The sequence below is a fragment of the Vipera berus genome, assembly GCF_964194415.1.
Source record: "Vipera berus genome assembly, chromosome: 1".
Taxonomy (NCBI): domain Eukaryota; kingdom Metazoa; phylum Chordata; class Lepidosauria; order Squamata; family Viperidae; genus Vipera; species Vipera berus.
In genome coordinates this window covers 258491723-258510230 of record NC_138202.1, presented here as the reverse complement: position 1 = coordinate 258510230, position 18508 = coordinate 258491723, and the positions used below count along the sequence as shown (strand labels likewise).

The 18508-nt window shown below is 36.9% G+C and overlaps 1 protein-coding gene across 1 annotated transcript in view; it reads right to left on the bottom strand.

Moving 5' to 3' along the window:
- Positions 1-792: 792 nt before the first annotated feature.
- The window catches only part of RFX6 (regulatory factor X6), a 46823-nt gene continuing 29107 nt past the window's right edge, over positions 793-18508 (bottom strand). Inside the window, exons 12-19 of the mRNA XM_081335352.1 lie at positions 17833-17977; positions 15004-15113; positions 10046-10163; positions 7804-7926; positions 5990-6199; positions 5326-5841; positions 4011-4223; positions 793-3255 (exon numbers count right to left, since the gene is read on the bottom strand). Coding sequence (XP_081191478.1) covers positions 3080-3255; positions 4011-4223; positions 5326-5841; positions 5990-6199; positions 7804-7926; positions 10046-10163; positions 15004-15113; positions 17833-17977 — 1611 coding nt within the window. The 3' untranslated portion in view covers positions 793-3079. The remainder of the gene's footprint in view (positions 3256-4010; positions 4224-5325; positions 5842-5989; positions 6200-7803; positions 7927-10045; positions 10164-15003; positions 15114-17832; positions 17978-18508) is intronic.

The following is an 18508-nucleotide window of genomic DNA, read 5'->3' as shown; positions in this document are numbered from 1 at the left end:
CTTTTATTTGATCAAGGATAATAATCAACTAAGCTGAGAGGACAGGAAGCAGATCTCCTTGTGCCAGTTTAGTAGAATGAAATCCCCCTGGTATATTCAGTTGTCTCTTGCGAGGTTATTCTAAAATACTAATGTATTTGGGAAACACCCTGCATTTTATATGCTTACTATAGAACAGTTTATAAAATAATTTATATATCCTAGCATCTTTATTTTGGATTAAATAGTAACTATATTCTGCTATCTGCTTCTTCTGACATTTAACCTTTGTTGTGTCACTTCTACTGTATATTTGATAACTGGTAAATATCTCATCTCATATCTGGATGTTAAACACATTGTGGAAGCTGAAATGTATTAACATACAGCTAAGAATCCATATATGAGGGACGTGGTGGCTCAGTGGGTTAGGACGCTGAGCTTGTCAATCAGAAGGTTGGCAGTTTGGTGGGTCGAATCCCGAGTGCTGCATAACAGAGTGAGCGCCTGTTACTCGTCCCAGCTTCTGCCAACCTAGCAGTTCGAAAGCACGTAAAAATGCAAGTAGAAAAAATAGGGACTATTATGGTGGGAAGGTAACAGCGTTCCGTGTGCCTTTGGCGTCTAGTCATGCCGACCACATGACCACGGAGACGTCCTCGGACAAGCGCTGGCTCTTTGGCTTTGAAACAGAGATGAGCACCAGCCCCTAGAGTTGGAAACGACTAGCACACATGTGCGGGGGAACCTTTACCTTTACCTTAAGAATCCATATAAATGTGTTTCTAATTTATTAGGTGCATCTTCACAATTTTGAAATTTCTGAGGTGTGGTAAACATACCACACTTACAAGCAAGCTCAGTATGCAACGTTGGTATTTCCTTTATCATGTAAAAGAGACGCTTAACTAGTCAGAGAATGACAAAAGGAGAAATGAGGTTGTGACTCAATTAATACCTGAAATGAGATTTTTAATCCATAAGATTAGACAACATAAGTTTTATTTTGGGGGTTTGAAAAACTGGCCTTGTAAACATTTCTGTAGGAGGTAGAACACATAGATCTGACAACTTGGCAAACAGAATTGCAAATTCTGTAATTCAAATAAATAAAAAGAACATATGTCTATTAACTAGTGCTTCTTTGATTTTACAAAACTGAAAGTATATACAAGACAAAAGAGCACTGCTTTTAATAAATAGAGAGAAGTGGCAAGTATATTAATTTTACTTGTCCTGAGGTTGGGGAATATGGATTGGATGCTAAAGCAAATAGGGCTCATAAAGTTTTAAATTTTGAAAAAAGAAAAAAATAAGATAGCTTGCCACTGAATATTCTGTAGGACAATATCCAAAGCAATGCAAGTCCATTGGCATACACCCTTCTTAGATTGCTTAGAAATAGTTTTCATAGAAATCTGTGGAACTTCTAAATTCTGCTGTGAAATTATTTTATATAGACAGAAGCAAAAGTTCAATTCAAAACCTGAGTTTGATTGTCAAATTCACTCATAATGCCTATATATAGATATTTCATATAACTTCTCCTGGGTGCAAGCTGACTCATTTGAATATTGAATTTTTAAGGCTCTACTGAACTCATGGCAGTTCTATAAGAAGACTGAAGCATGTTAAAAATACATTTATAAACAAAAAGACATACATGAAACCTTCCACAGGTAAATATTCATAACAATAATTTTGTGGTGTGTTAAATAATAATGATGACTTTATTGAACAAATGTGGGTTCTACTGTTAAGTACTGTAAGAGTAGGTTGTACTGCTAATGTCAAATTAATGAAGCTGCTACACTGAAATTCTGGCACTTTTAAAAAATATTGTGTGTCTTTACAACAATAAGAGTGTTGAGTTAATAAAGGTGGAGAGCTATTGATATCAAAATCATATCTTCCACTGCAAAGTCCATTCAGAGCAATGCCCTATGAAGTATCCAGACAAAAATTTGTATCTTTGTTCTGAATATTTTTGTCCCAGTTATGCTGACAAAGAGAGAAAGTGAAATATCCTAAGAGAGGAAATGAAAAAGGGGCAAAATGTGGGTAATATATGGGTTAACAATAAAATAAAATCATGAAATCATAGTGAACCACACGTATTTTGATTAAAAAATGTATCTAACAAGGAAACTTCTAAAAATTACCAGACTGGGAAAACTACAGCTGCCATGTCCATAACAACTATAGATTACAAAATATTAGAATAATATAAGAGAACATAAAGTAGACATAGGCAATTACCCAGGATCCATACATTATCACATCATCATCATGCATCATTATTGTTATCATTACTGCTATTTTACCTACTTGTAATTAAATATTACTGTTAGCTTTTTAAGCCACATTTTGGGAAGTGGTTTGCCACTGCCCTCTCCTAAGGCATGACACTTGGAGAACTGATAACTATTTAATGAAACAGTGTAATTTCAGGCCTAACTGAAAGGATGGGAAGAAGGGCTACGATTGTTGCTTGGGAGCAAAATCACAAAATATGCTGTGTCTTAGTATTGTGAAATGATTTAGGAAGGGCTTTCTTAATTTGGTGGCTTCAAACTCTGCGAAACAACTTCCTAAATCCCTGCCAAGCAGGTTAAAGTTGTTTGATATTCCTGTCCATCTAAAATTGATTTGATATTCCTATCCCTCAGGAGGATGCTGGACTAGGAAAAGATCACCAAATGTATCATGAAAGTGCATCTGTGTTTCTAAGTCTGGAGTAGGCATCACATTCAGGTCCACCTGTGCAATCCAAAGAGTTTCCAGAATGTAGGTGGTGTATCAAAGAGAGAGAAATTGCAATGAGAGAAAAAAGAATTATTGGTTTTGCTGGAAGAATGAAACACTATTTAATACGAACGTACTCTAAATGTGCATTTAAACCCAGTCAGCAATAAGAAGAAAACCACTTTGCAAGTATATTCTCATTTACATATAAGAAATAATTTGCACTCAGACTGAGAAGTCCAATATTATTTAAGCATGCACCGTAAAATCTTTCTGGACACTCTTTAAAAACAATTTGTAAAACTTTTCTGATGAAAAAAGTTGTTAAGTGGAGGAAGTAAGTGAGAACTGAAAATCAGGTGCCTCCAGCAGCAGTTCCCATGAAGACAATATTAATTGGTGGTAAGGATGACACCATCTCATTGTTAGCTTGTCCAGAAGAGTCCATTGGCTCCTGAGAAGGGCATTGTCGAGAATGGCTATACATGCATTGAGAGGAATTTGTAGGCAAAGCAGGCAGCATTTCTGAAGCTACAAAGAAAATGACAAGAGTTACTCTTTGTGGTGCTTCTAAAAAAGAACAAAAGGAAACGATTTCATAGCTTTTAATAGAGCTCTAGCAAGGTCATCCTCCAATCTGGATTTTATTTTTTAAATACTAATATGCCAAGATTTACACTAATTATGCACTGAATTGGAGAATGTAATCTAATAACAATTTTAATGATTCCCAAGTCAGCTGTTTTGATTTTTCTGAAATGGGAAAATGATCTCAGAGAGTAGAAATAAGCAAAGGGATCATCACCATGTGTCACTAACTTTCATGGTGTGAGCCTGTGTGTTAAAGTATCATTTCTTTGTTCTTCAGCCACCACTAAACCCTCTTTTGGCTTTAGAAACTATTTACATCCCTAAAGTTGTCTACTGGAAGAAACATAGACAGGATTTAAGGCAGCAAAGAGACTTCACTAAAACAGAACAAATATATTTTATTGAATATCATTTTAGGGGACTTTTATGCAGATTCACATACTTTTATTGTATACCCTACCGATGCCAATCTGCAGCATAATTTATCCTTCTGTTTCAGTACTAATCAGCTCCGGATACCCTTAGCTTTTTGATCCAAGATTAGATAGGTTGAGGAATTATTAGGTAACTTTGGCTGCTGTGTGGAGGTTGTGAGCCTGGTTAACCAACACAGTTCTCCCTTTCATATTCACCCTAGGCATGAATTCAGAAGAAAAGGGTATCCATGCCACACTAACACTTTCAGTTTTACTTACTTATAGAGTTTTGACCAGCGATGGAGGCATCTGGATAATAAGATGCTCCCTGTTTCCTTCCTGTATCCTCTAAGATGCAGAGTGTATCATGAATGTCAGTGTATGGAGGCAACGGGCGAAAGCTGCTTATGCTGCTGATGACAGAAACATGCTGATCTACCAATGACTCAAATCTGTGGGAATCTGAATAGTTTGTATTATTTTCATAGAACCCTGTTAAAAGGAGATTGACAATAAGTGAGTAAACATCTAGAACCACAGACAATATTGTATAAGCACATACCCTGTAAAACTTAGTGTTTTTTTAAAAAAAATAAAGCTATTAATTAGTTTCGTTAAATAAATTTAAACAAAAAAGTTATGTTTCAAGTTTAAAGTATATATGCCTTTGTATTGTTATAAATAGGGGACAAAGATGCTCTTCCAGCTAAAGATATCATCATTCTTATATTTATGTACTATTACTTATGTTTCTGACACTTATAGATAAGGTATATCATATATATTCTATATTATAATATATTATATATAATGTGTAATAGTCTTGTATTTTGATATCAGAAGAAATGAGGATTTACAAAATATAGATTGGACGTTTTAGCAAAAAAGGAATTGCCATGATGTATCATTTTGAAAAAATAAATAAATTACTGCATCCATTTTATCAATCAGGAGATATTTGGCAACAATTTAAACCTTAAATATTAGTCATGGCTAACAAAATCAAAATTTTAATCCACAGTTGATACAAAAACCAACCATACTAGTAGATGCTGACTGTGGATTACAGAGATGCAATCCCTCAGGAAGACACCGGTTGGAGAGAGCATTTTATATGCTCTTATGAAACAGTCTTTCTCTCTTAAATATGTGTACATCTGAATAATAGAATGATCAACTACATGGCAAAGTATCACAAAAGTGATTATTGCAAACAATAAACTGAAATATTCACTATCAAATGTGATGAGCACATACTTTAGTACAGGTAATCCTTGTTTAATTCAGCAACCATAGATATGTGTGTGTATGTGTGTATATGTGTGTGTGTGTGTGTGTGTGTGAGTGAATGTGTGTGTGTGTGTGCATGCTAGATTTTCACATAAACCCATGAGATGGATCAATTAACTTATTCTTTTCTCAACTTTTATCATATCTCTGCATTAATTTTTCATTAAATAGGTGACTTTAAAAATATCTGCACATGCTTACACAAAGTTAAAATCCACATGTGAACTACTCCAAGGACAACAAGAATACTAGACTGAACTCTAGATCAAAGACAATAAAGTAACATTCTGAAAATGATTAATACCATTAGAAGCAGCTGTGGAATATGATGATCCTTGACAAGAACTCGTTGTGGTGTTGTTCACAAAGCTGCAGCTCCCATTGTTCAAAATTTGCATACAATGTGTCTCCTGTGCAGCTGAAGAGGCTCCGTAGAGAGGAAGGGAACGGGTACTATATGAAGACACAGCACAACTGCTATTGAAGTAGTCGCGGGAGAAACGTTGCTGCTCATTGGCTGCTGAGCAAAGGCTAGATTCTGCCCTCTGGGGACAGGATCCCAAAGGCGGATGTGTCTGGGCCCTGAACATGGCTGGATAATTGGCACTGGCTCCATAAAAGTTCTGGTTCGTTTGTGGCACTGTCTGATAGAGACATTCAGAATAAGAAGAGCAGTGGGAGTGTGCAGATAATGATGGATCTACACTGGATGGTCTGGCAGCCATCGGCCCCTGGTTGATAACACTTCCTCGGCTGACTATGGCTGGAGAAATGGGCGGAGTGATAAGGTGGGCAGTGCTCTGAGAGAGGTCTGTCTGACCTGGAAAAAACAAACAGATGTGTGTTTTTTTCCTTCTAAAACCAGGCAACAAGAAACAGTCACGAGTGTTCAAGTGTTGTTCTTCTGCGATTCTTTTTGGCAACTTAAAAAGAACTGATCAAGAGCCGGAATCTCCATTGTTTCCTACCTGTGTGTTGCATATTCTCACTGTCTCCTGCAGGGCATGGGTTCAGGACAGACGATATGCTACCATGATGACTGGATGACAAAGAGAAATAGGTTTGCTCTACCAGGCATTCGTTTTTCACTGAGGCATCGCTAGCAATTGGAACAGCCTTGTTGCGGTTTGCTAGGAAACACGAACTGGGGGATGCTGTAAAGGTGGCTTTACTGGCATCTGGAGAAAATAACAAAGGTTTGGTAGTATGAAATATAGACCAGGAAACAAGACAGAAATTCATCTTCTTCATCTGCAGAAAACCACCCCCAAAGGCTGATTTGTGCATGGTGATTACAAACGCTACCACTCCATACTTGCATCTTGACATATTCAATCAATCAATCAGAATAGAGCTGGAAGGGACCTAGGTGGTCTCTAATCCAGCCCCCTGCTCAAACAGGAATCCCCGTATCATTTCAGACAAGTGGTTGTCCAGTCTCTTCTTAAAAACTTCGAGTCATGAAGCACCCACAATGTCTGAATGAAAGTTGTTCCACTGGTTGATTGTCCTCACTGTTAGGAAGTTTCTCCTTAATACCAGGTTGCTTCTCTCCTTGATTTGTTCCCATCAATTGTTTCTTGTCTTGCGTTCTGGTGCTTTGGAAAATAAATTGATCCCCTTCTCCTTGTGTCAGCCTCTCAAATAGTGGAACACTGCTATCATGTTGCCCCTAGTCCTTCTTTTCTCTAGACTGGCCATTCCCAAATCCTGCAACTGTTCTTCATATGTTTTAGTCTGCAGGCCTTTAATATTACACAAAGGATGTAAGTTGCGGCAATTTGCATGGTGATATTGTCATGCAAGTTTCATCCTTTACTTTTCCTTGCCTAAATAATGGATGCCCACACAGGCAGATAAGATATTTGGCATCATCTCTGATAATACTGGATTGATTAGGCAACCTTCCTTCACCAAGAGTCCTCCAGTTGTCTTGGATTGCAAAGGATGGAAGTTGGCATTGTGGGCAGCACTAATTTAGTGAAACTGTACTGTATTACTTCTGTTGTAATTTAGAAAGTAGTAACAGTGATTTTCACCTAAAAATATCCATAAACCATATAGAATAGAAATGCATTCAGGTTGGCTTAGGAATGAGACCTAGTAATTACCGTGATAACAGATCTGTTAACCAGTGTAAATTATTAAGGTGCTGTATATGACTGAACATTGCAATAACATAGGTTGTAATGAAGATGAGGATGTCATTTAATAGTTATTTAGAACAAATATAAAGCCCAGAATGTATTGCAGATTGCACTTCTAGCTATTAGAAAATACTATTTCCTTTTAAGAAAAGCTTTAAAAATCCTTTGAAAAATAAAATGATCAACTGCTTTTTAAGTATTTTTCTTCAACAGTCTGCAATGGACATTTATTAGCTTCAATCACATTGATAAGTAGAATGCTGATTCTGGCCTATAAAATATGAAATAGTTTGGGTCAAATATTAAAACATACAGAATTTGAAAGCATTTTCAATAATACAACCCCAAATATGGATTCAACAGTGCCTGCCATTGAATTTAATCAGGCCTGCTTTGTAACAAATATTTTGAATATTATTAAATGTTCACATGCTTTAGAATGAAATGTCTAGAAATTTAAAGTAATAAGCATAACAGTATTAAGTATGGGACAATTATTCTTCTAAAGACCAACATGTAAGTATATCCAAATATTCACTCAGTTTAGGCATTTATCTGCCTAAACATTAAACAAACAGGCACACCCCCATTGGGCTTCAGATTTCTAAAGATTGCCAACTACCAATTCCAGTTACCTAAATTCTTCATATATTTGTCCAATAAATTCTGAAGTTCTTGTTCTTTATTGTTGTGGAATTGGGTCTCCATCGCAAGGAGGATATATTCATCTAAAAGCATGCGAATGAGATGAAATGAACCTGAAATGAAAGAAAGAAAAGTGAAGAGATGGTGCATAATCTTATCTTGCTGACCATCTCTCAACACTGCACAAGGAGCAAGTGAAACAAACAAATAATGGCTGGACTTTCAGTGACCTACTAAGACCAACAAAGCATGGTGCTTAACTCCTCACCCTAATCTTGCTTGATGCTGGCCCACCTCACTCAATATGTTTACTGTCCTGCAAGTTATTTGACAACCGATGACATCAAAGTACAACACTGATGAAAGTGAGACATGCTTTATACTTGAACAGACCTACATGAGAACACAGTAACGCTGAATCCATGCAAGAGAATGGATTTGCTGCATTTTCCTAATGTTAAACAACTGAAAAGTAGCTGACCGAATCTTGATGGCCTATTTGTAAAAATATGTATCAGGAGTTCTAAAGGAATAATATTGTTATACATATGGCAGAATATCGTCCTCTCTACTAAACATCTAGTTGTTTGTATAACACTCCCATCCACTAATGATATCTGTTGTTAGAACCAGGTGTCTCCTCTTTTCACATAAAAAATGAAGGTTTGGATGGCATGGGGATGAATTCATGTTATGTTTAAGACAGAGAAATCATACTTATCCCTTCCACATGATAAACCAGTTCTGTGAATGAAGATGTGGTAACTTGCACATGACAAGAAAGTATGAGGGCAATTGGGAAATATACATATCTCTGTTTGGTTATTAATGAAAGTCACTCGCAGATACAGAACTTTTATTATACACATTAGAAAACTACAACGTTTCATTACTTTTTTGACATAATCGCCATTCAAATTGAGGCACTTGTCATAATGTCTCACAAGGTTTGAAATTTCTTAGTAGTAGTCGTTTGGCGCCAAATCTGGGCTATGGGGGGGGGGTGATCCAAAACATCTCAATGGAATTGCTTCAGAAGTTCTTGGGTGCATCTGCAGGTGAGCATTATCGTGAACAAAAAACATACCGGAAGTCAGCATGCCCCAACGCTTGTTGTGGATGAGTTTTTGTAATGTTTCACAGTAGACTTCTGAATTGATGGTTGAGCTTCACTAGCAGTACTCCTTTGGCAATTTCATATTTGGTGGGATTTTCTATGGCACCCCTCCCATGTGGCGTTGGTTCACTATAATGTTCGCCCAAACACTGCTAAATGCACCCAAGAACTTTTGAAGCAGTTCCATTGGGATGTTTTTGATCATCCTCCCTATAGCCCAGATTTTGACAAGTGCCTCAATTTGAATGGCAATTACATCAAAAAGTAACACAATGTTGTAGTTTTCTAATGTGTATAATAAAAGTTCTGTATCTGCGAATGTCTGTTATTGATAACCAAATGGAGGTTTATTTCCAAATTGCCCTCATATGTGAGTCAAAGGAAAAAGAAAAAAGATATGCATGGGGATCAACAGCTATTTTTACAGGGGCTGCACAATTATTATTATTTAAAAAAAATCTTTTAGGAGCTGCAGTTTGCATAGTTGTTGATGTCATTGGACTTTTTAATTTTATAGGGTTTGAGGAAGGAATTTACAGGAAAAAGGTGTCTTAAGACTTCAAATGAGTTTATACACCTATTGTAAAGAATGAAGATTTTCAAAGGTAGGGGAAGCAAACCACGTGGCTTCCAACTCCTTTACTATCATCAATCATAGGAAAGTCTACATTCTTTTTTCTGGTTAATAAAGCAATGTTTTATTTCTATATGTGCATTTCAGCCCTCTCTTCTTGTGCATCAATGTATTTTTGTGTAGTTATTTGAACTGGGAAGCAAAGAGTAAATTGCATATGATCTATAGGAGTGTTTCTCAGCCTTAGCAACTTTTAAGATGTTTTGACTTCAACTTCTAGATTTTCCCAGCCACTTGAAATCCAGACAATCATAAAATTGCTAAGATTGAGAAACATGGGATTATAAGACCATATGACACAGAGGAGGGAAGAAAGGAGCTTAGAACGGAAGTATTCCCAACTTTCTGAGCATTGCCCAACTTCCTCCCCCATTTGGATGCAGGAGGAAGATTTTCCAGAATGTTTTCCCTACAGACCCTACCAGATCCAGTCATTTTTAACATTATAAACAAAGAAAAGAATTGGAGAAGAATCAAATACCAAAACTGGATGCATTGTTCAAAGTGAGATTATGCATTACTCGAGCTCCAAAGAAGCTCCACTTGAGAAGGAAGTCTTGGGCTCTCTTCTTTAGAGACCGACCGTTCTGCTTGCTTGCCTAAAAGGAGAAAATATTGGTTTTGAATCTTTTATATTTTAAAGCAGATTCTACATTCTTGTCATTGTGCGTGTTCTGTACCAGCCTGCTACCGGCCCTGCAGAAAAGGCAGGGACAACCCCTCCACAAATGGCAAGAGGCTGGAACTACGCCTGCCAAATTTATAGCTACAAAAACAAACAAGACACAAACCAAGAAACCGGAGCTTTAAGAAACATGAACCATCCGAGCGGTTGCCTTCAGCAAACCAGCCCTCCCAGACATTCCCCTTATATAGAGTTCAGGGCGTGGCTTCTCTCTGCCTCCTTCCGAGAAGCCCCATTGCCTTCCTCTGTCTACTCCTAATTGACTGCCTCCTGCGTCGGGCGTCCTTGAACAGGGCCAGCTGTGGGTCATCTTCATCCATGCTGTCAGGCTCACACAGCTGGGTCTCCGTGGTGACCAAGTGGGAGGAGCCTGGCTGAGGGCTATCATCAGCAAGATCTTCAACCCCCTCAGCAAGGTCTTCAACACCCCCCTCCTCCTCTGAGTCGTCCGACCCAACTGCCGAACCCACAGGCTGACCCTGAATCACAACAGTGCGGCATTTTTTGAGATCAGTTCACTTGTCTCTTTCTTATGATGGCCTCCCTAGAAAACTGTGTGTTGACTAATGACTTTATGCATTTGCATAAAGATTATTCACACGAGTTCATCTGTTTCTAACCATCTCCTTCCATGAATAGTGACTGGGCTATTTTGGAATGGGAATGAAACACTTTCACCTCAATGATGCTAAAGCAGTGCACCACTGGACATATTTAAAAAAAAAACAGTAAGCTCAGAGAAATGTAATTAGCTCAGGGAAAGAAAAATAGTAGTGACAACTAGGCAGTTTAGAGAAGCCCTGAGAGTTCAAACCTATAAAATATATTAAGCAATCAGGAATTTGAAATTAAATTTTCTACCCCAAAGAGTTCTCTTAGTATGGGTTGGGATCTTTCTGAGAGTTCACAAGCAATTTAGAGGAGTTGCTTTTAAAACACTTTGCCTCAGGGGTAATAATAGAGCTGTGACTTTTTGAGTAATATTAAATAAATGGATTGGCTTTCCACCTGCTTCCTTTTGTTAGCAGTGGAAGAACAACTTAATGAATCAAAAACAATAGGATTATTCTGTTATATAATTTTATTTTGTTTAATATATCTTGTAAATATTTGCGTGTCCTCAGCAACTCTATCATAGTGTATATAATAGTATATGTATAATATTTTGAAGTCTACATGTGCTGGTAAAGTTCAGTATTTTAAACTGGTATTTTGCATTTCAGACCCTTTGAAATGGATGGTAAGGGAAAAAAAACTAAAAATGACCACAAGAAGTGCTGATAAAGGTTGGCAGTGGTCTACTATCTGCAGTTGCTGTTATAAAGAGCAAATGCTGGTTTAAAAAATATGAAAGTTTCAAAAATGAAATGAGATATCAGGAATTATCCAAAAATAAGCAAACTCATTTTTCTCTCCCATTAATAAATTGGACTTCACATTTGATTTTTTTTGTTTGTTTTTGGATTCAATATGTGTAGAATCCATCTTTTCTAGCTAGAAAATTTCTACAACTATCTTTCATACACTCTGTCAAGGAGGAAAAAAATCATAGAAATTACTTGGCATGGAGTTCAGGGATATAAGCTCAGGGATCAGAAACTTCATTCTCAATGATGAACTATACCAGGGGTAGGCAACCTCGGCTCTTTTATGACTCATGGACTTCAACTCCCAGAATTCCTGAGCCAGCATGGCTCAGGAATTCTGGGAGTTGAAGTCCATGAGTCATAAAAGAGCCGAGGTTGCCTACCCCTGAACTATATCTTGGTGAAAGAATAGGGAAGTGATATTTACAATGGAAGTTCAAAATCTTTTGTGGGAAGAATATGCAAGGACTAAGAATAATATTGTGTGAAGGAGAGAGGTTCAAGCTTGCTTATAAGGATAAAACAAGCAAAGAACCTAGGACGGAGTCACAACTTTTGCAATAAAATAATACTAAGTTTGCATGACAAAAAGTAGAATTTTTGGTCTGCAAGAAGTCTTGGCTTTTTCATAATGTATTGGGAACAAAATGTGCTTTAACTCTGTATCTCCTGAAAATCTCACAAGATCTGAATGCTACACATGCAAGAAAGCAACATTCTTACTATCCATACCTAGTACACTTTTAGTTTTCTTCTCGTCATTCCAAACTCTCTCCTCTTTTTCCTCATCTGCAATGTTACACATTCTCTAGACCAGGGGTCTTCAAACTTGGCCCTTTTATGACTTGTGGACTTCAACTCCAGAATTGCTCAGCCAGTGTGCCTGGTTGAGGAATTCTGGGAATTGAAGTCCACAAGTCATAAAAGGGCCAAGTTTGAAGAACCCTGCTCTAGAGCAGCTTTTTCCAATCTGGTGCCTTTCAGCTGTCTCAGAGAAAATCTCCCAGAATTCTCAGTCACATTTGGCCATTCTAATCCAGCCCATCTGGGAAATACCAGGCTGGGGAAGGCCATTCTGAGGCTTCCATAGTTTGAAATCCTGACTTGGAAACAGCCAGTTGACAAGGAGGTAGAAAGGAGAGGCTGGGTTTTCTCTTCTGAAGCCAAGCTTTTGTCTCAACAGATGCATCTATTAGCAGTATGATCCTGCACCTCAGGTTTGCATTGCACTTCACTATATAACAGAGGTCTTCAAACTTGGCCTGGCTGAGGAATTCTGGGAGTTGAAGTCCACAAGTAATAAAAGGGCCAAGTTTGAAGACCCCTGCTATATAACATGCACATATTGAATATTTCAATATCCACCATTAGAGAAAGGCCTGATTTGGATCAAGACATAAGTGAATGGCAAGTTTTTCAAATTATTCCTCTGTATGCTTTGAAAATTACTCACCAATTATTGCCATTAACCAAGGATGAAAGACTGAATTGGTAACCACAGAAGCATGTACTTCAGTTCTTAGAATAATTGCATTGTGAATATGATATATTTCCTTGTTAAATTTTACTCTTCTATCTCTTCTATTATCTTCCTTGATTTAACATTAAATGGAAGCTCAAAATTGGATAGGAGAGGCAATAGGTTTAGGTTATTCAGTATGGTTTGGTACTACATATAAACAGTTAATCAAGTATCATATAGCTGAAGATTAAATCAGTGAATAGTCTGACTCCAGATATATTAAAAAGATAGCAGTGATCATACCAAGGCTTCCATTGACAGAGTGCATGTACTAGAGATCCTCTTTTAGATCTCCAATCAATCTGGTAGGACTAAAGACAGACCCTTCCAATTGTAGGCCCATCTTCTCTACCCCAAAGTTTGTATGCAACATCCCACCCATCTCAGTGGACCTAAATTGGCCTTAAATCTTTATTTGATTAAAATGCTATGTTGCATTTTAAACTCCTTCAAACTATTGGCTTATAAAAATGTTTTTGAACTTGTAAATATGTTTTGTGTGTAACACAAAACCCTTCGTAAAAATAGTTTATAAGCCATTTATGATACCCTGAAAAGTGGTATATATACCCATTTCACATGGATAAATAGGGTCAAACAGTGTTCACATGCTCATTTTGGATAATCCTCTAGCACTGAATAAGACATCAGACTTCAGCTCTTTGTGGTGAAATTATAAAGTGCCACTTTCGCAAACAGCAAACAAAAGAAGCCATTTGGTATTGTGGAGAGGCCCTACCCCTTTTCACCAAACAGAAGGCCGAGGGCAATGGAAGGATTATGTGCTCTGTAAATCATTACCCCTTACTCTCTAATCTTGATTCATATAGTAAATTGTTCAGTCCTTTTTTCCAGACGTGGCTAGAAAACACTGAATATTGTACATGTTTATTCTAGAACAGTGTTTCATAATAGATATTAATTGATGGGCAATTTTCCTCCAGTGCTTTTTAAAATAATGAGTATCTAAAGATTAACTAAGCAAACCTGGGAATATCATTTTATTCTCTGATTTATTTATTTATTTTTGTAAAATGATAGAAGCTGAGTGAAAGTAGCAATTATTTTATTAGCAGGATATGACAGACAGTGCCTCTTCTTCCCTCACTGTTACATCTCTGTCCATCATCCTTTAGCCTCTCTATGTGCTTTATAAGAAATAGCTCTATGGGAAGAATTAAATATTGGAATTTAATTGATATATGAGAAATGAGGTAGGCTGCAGGTTACTAAAGGAGAAGGCATAGAACACCCTTCATTTCCTTTGTATAGAATATAAATGCAAGATTAATTTGCATTTACAACTCAAAAGTATTAATTATACACAAATATTTTGAAATATACATATATATAATGCTAGATGAATTCATAAACATCTGAAGTGCTATGGAAATACACCTCTATCACAGCAATAAAGCAAATCTAAACATTCATGCTTAATTTGGGGGCCAAGGATGTTTTTCACCCTTACGTAGCATTCTTAGGGCTATTCTTTAAATAGTAGGTAGCATCAGAACAGGACAAGGAAAAAAAAAAAGACGAGGCCCAGGCCAAAAATCCTAGACTTGATTTAAATTACTTTAAATGTAAAATTAATATTAAACTAATTCAAATACTGCTAATATGATATATTTAATATTTTTTTCCATTCTGTAAAAATTACACCGTGGTGAAAACTTTGGGAGATGTTCTGGAACCAGACTTTGGAGGATTTTACGGAGGCCTGAAAATTGCAACTATTTACAATTGGATGAAAAAAAAAGATTTCATAAGAAAAAAGGGTGCTGATCATAAAGGCAATATCCAGAAAATCAGTTTATAAACAGGCACCAGTGGAAGCCATTTATTTTCAACTTTAGTCTTACCTTAATAACTCTTTGCTCAATGACAGTGTCCAGCCATTCAATAAACGATTCCACAGTAGCATTCTTCTTGAAGAGGTCCTTCAATTCTTGGAACACTGCAATAGAGTCATCTACCATGTAAAAAGGAAAGTATGTGGTTGTGTTCTACTCTAAACAGGACAGGAGCCACTCACCCATTGTTATAAGTTTTGTTGCATGTAAAAGAAAGGAAAAGGGAGAATTAGAGCAGTGAAGGGGAAATTAGAAGAGAGAAAATATAGGCGATTTCTTGAGTTCATCAAGCTAACTGCTGGACTTATTTCCCATGGAAAAGTTATGTGATTAGGAAGGTTTTGCATTTATTCATAATTGACAGTTGTATCAATTAAATCAAGCTCCCTAGTTCTGTTGTATATTCTAATTTTGTATCATAGAACTATTACGGTATGCATATCCTTTCAGGGTCTGCTCAGGGTTCCACCGGTGAGAGATTGCCGGCGGGTGACACCCAGGGATAGGGCCTTCTCAGTGGGAGCGCCTGCCCTCTGGAACCAGCTGCCGGTGGAGCTGAGAACTGCCCCCGACCTCCGATCATTCCGCCGGGGCCTGAAGACCTGGCTCTTTGAGCTCTCGGGCCCAGGCTGAGGAGAAATTTTTAATTGGGGTTTTAATTGTGTACAGGGTCAATTTAATATTTTTTAATTCGGTTTTAACTTTTGTATGTTGGATTTTTTAATTCCCTGTAAACCGCCCTGAGTCCTCAGGGAAAGGGCGGTATATAAATGTAACTAAATAAATAAATAAATAAATAAATAAATATCCTTCTTTCAAAAATATTTTGTCCCATTATACATGCTCTTAGCACTCTTCTTTGGAGAACTCATGCATTAAAGACTGAGTTCTCAGTTAATGGGATTATATTGTCTCTATGGCATATACCTGAATTCAGATCCTAGCTGCCTATTGCACACAGGTGCATGTTAACCAAACCAAAAAAATTTCTGGGGAAAATTATAGTAGAGAGATGACAGAGTGGAAGAAAATAAAGCTTTTCTTTTGCCCTTCCAATGTTATGCTTACTCATCTCATCAATAAGTGGCTGTTTTGTGGAGAAAAAGTACTACTAAGATTTATTTATAAGGATTCATAGATAATGTGTAGCTACGCTTTTAGGAATATGGGTGCATATACTATCCTTACAATCCTATTTGCCATTTCATATTATTATGGCTAATAAAGAACTAATTCAAGAACTTGCAGGGTATGCCATTATGTACTGAGATGAATTCAGAAACTTTGATGTCCCACTATCAACCATCAATCATCATTATCTAAAAAGATAAGAGGAGGGAATTTAGAAAATTTTGTCCAGGGAATAATAAAGCTGAGCTGCAAAGAAAACAAAGAGCACCATACTGTATACAAAAATTGGAAAGTATTTGTAATCTGAATTTTGTTTTACTAGTTTTTAATCTAATATTTTTTAGAAGCTATACTTATTTGAGAAAAGCCAAGCCACTTTAAATATTTCTCTTTAATTTCAGTGAGAATGACCTAAGCAAATTATTGAAATCAGGTTAAGTTTAATTTCCTGGGTCAATTATGTTTTATAGCTACTGTACTTTGGTATACTTAAACCATATTTAACAAAAAATGTCCTATTGGTGACACTGCTATGATCATCATTACATGAAAGCACAATTCCTCCATGTACTTAAAGATGACATGGAAGAAGAAAAGCCCTATTGTGTGAATAAGCTCACATTTGCATGTTCTTCAGTTCATGTAAACAAGTAGCAATACAATTATAGCTGTCTTGACAAACTGGGATTAACCAATGTTTGAACCTCTATTAATTTTGCCTATGAGAAATGAGAAATTTATTTAATCAGAATAAAAAAAGGAAGAACAAAGAAAGTAATCTTTGTCAATTAAATAAGGAAGCAAAAAAAGGAATCCAACAAAAACATTTGTTATCTTCCTTATGTGAGGAATCATTTTCATGCCATACACAGAATCAAAGAATAGGGCCCGACACAAAGATATTAATAAAAATATAAAGAAGTAATCACTGGAGAAATATACAAGTTGATAAATTATTTCAACATATATATGTGAAACAGCTATGCAGAAGAGGAAGGGAAGGAAGAAGGGACTAACATTTCAAATAACATACACAACAGCTGATTACAGATAGTCCTCGACTTACAACAGTTTCTTTAGGTGACCGTTCGAAGTTACAACGGCACTGAAAAAATGACTTATGCCTGTTTTTCAGACTTACAACCATCGCAGCAACCTCACGGTCATGTGATCAAAATTCAGACTCTTGGCTATTGACTCATATTTATGGTAGCTGCAGTGTTGCAGGGTCAATTCATTTAACAAATGTCTCACTTAGCAACAGCGGGCTCAATTGTGATCATAAGTCGAGGACTACCTGTATACACTTTCCAAAAGATATGTCCTGTTTTATGAATTTTAATATTTCAAGCTACTTTTTAATCCACGTGTTAAATTATGGGAAATTTTAGGGCCAAAGACAGTTCTTTGCAGGCCATGGGAAAGTTGATCCAAAGCTGCTTATGCTATTGAATCGAACTGGGAATCTCCTGTGACCAGGGAATTTCAGACAGGTGTAGTAAATTGGATATTTCTGCATATAAGTCCGTGTTGATGTATGTGTGAAGCCAGCTTTGCTTTAAATTGGCTTCTAATGCAAAACAGAATCATATCGGATATAGAAAGTATAAGGCAAGTTCGGGTATGCAGTCCAGTTTCACAGAACAGAACGAAGGCCTTGGGAAAGGCTGAGAAACACAATCTTTTCAAATGCAAGCAGAAGCTTACATTCGGTGTAGCCCTCCACCTCAGAGTCCAGGCTTCCTGAGACAGTGAGAAGTGCCTGAGATCCAATGCCATACAGGTCAACCTTGTCAATATCAGCAGCCATGGCATTCACTATATGTTGATCAAAGAGAGCGGGACGTGCAATCTATGAAGAAGAAAAAAACAGAGGAAAAATCCTGAATTTCTGTTGATGGAGTAGCAGTGGCAGAGCACAGCTGCGTTTCAAAAATTATTCATGGTCGGATATGATTATTTTGCTGGCTGAATATTAATATCATGTGATTTATTTAACGAAATTAATACATTGCTGAAAGTGCTATCAGATTGGTAACTAAATCTTAGCAGCCTCGACAGCCAACACAGATCGTCCTCGACTTTTAACAAACAGAATTGAGCCCAAAATTTCTGTGGCTAAGTGAGACATTTGTTGAGTTTTGCCCCATTTTACGACCTTTCTTGCCATAGTTGTTATGTGAATCACTGCAGTTAAGTTAGTGACCCAGTTGTTAAGTGAATCTAACTTCTCCATTGATTTTGTTTGTCAAAAGGTTCGCCAAAGTTGATCACAAGATCCCAGGACACTGCAACCGTCATAAATATGTCAGTTGCCAAGCATCTGTATTTTAATCACGTGATTAAATCACATCCATGGGGATACTACAGTGGTCATAAGTGT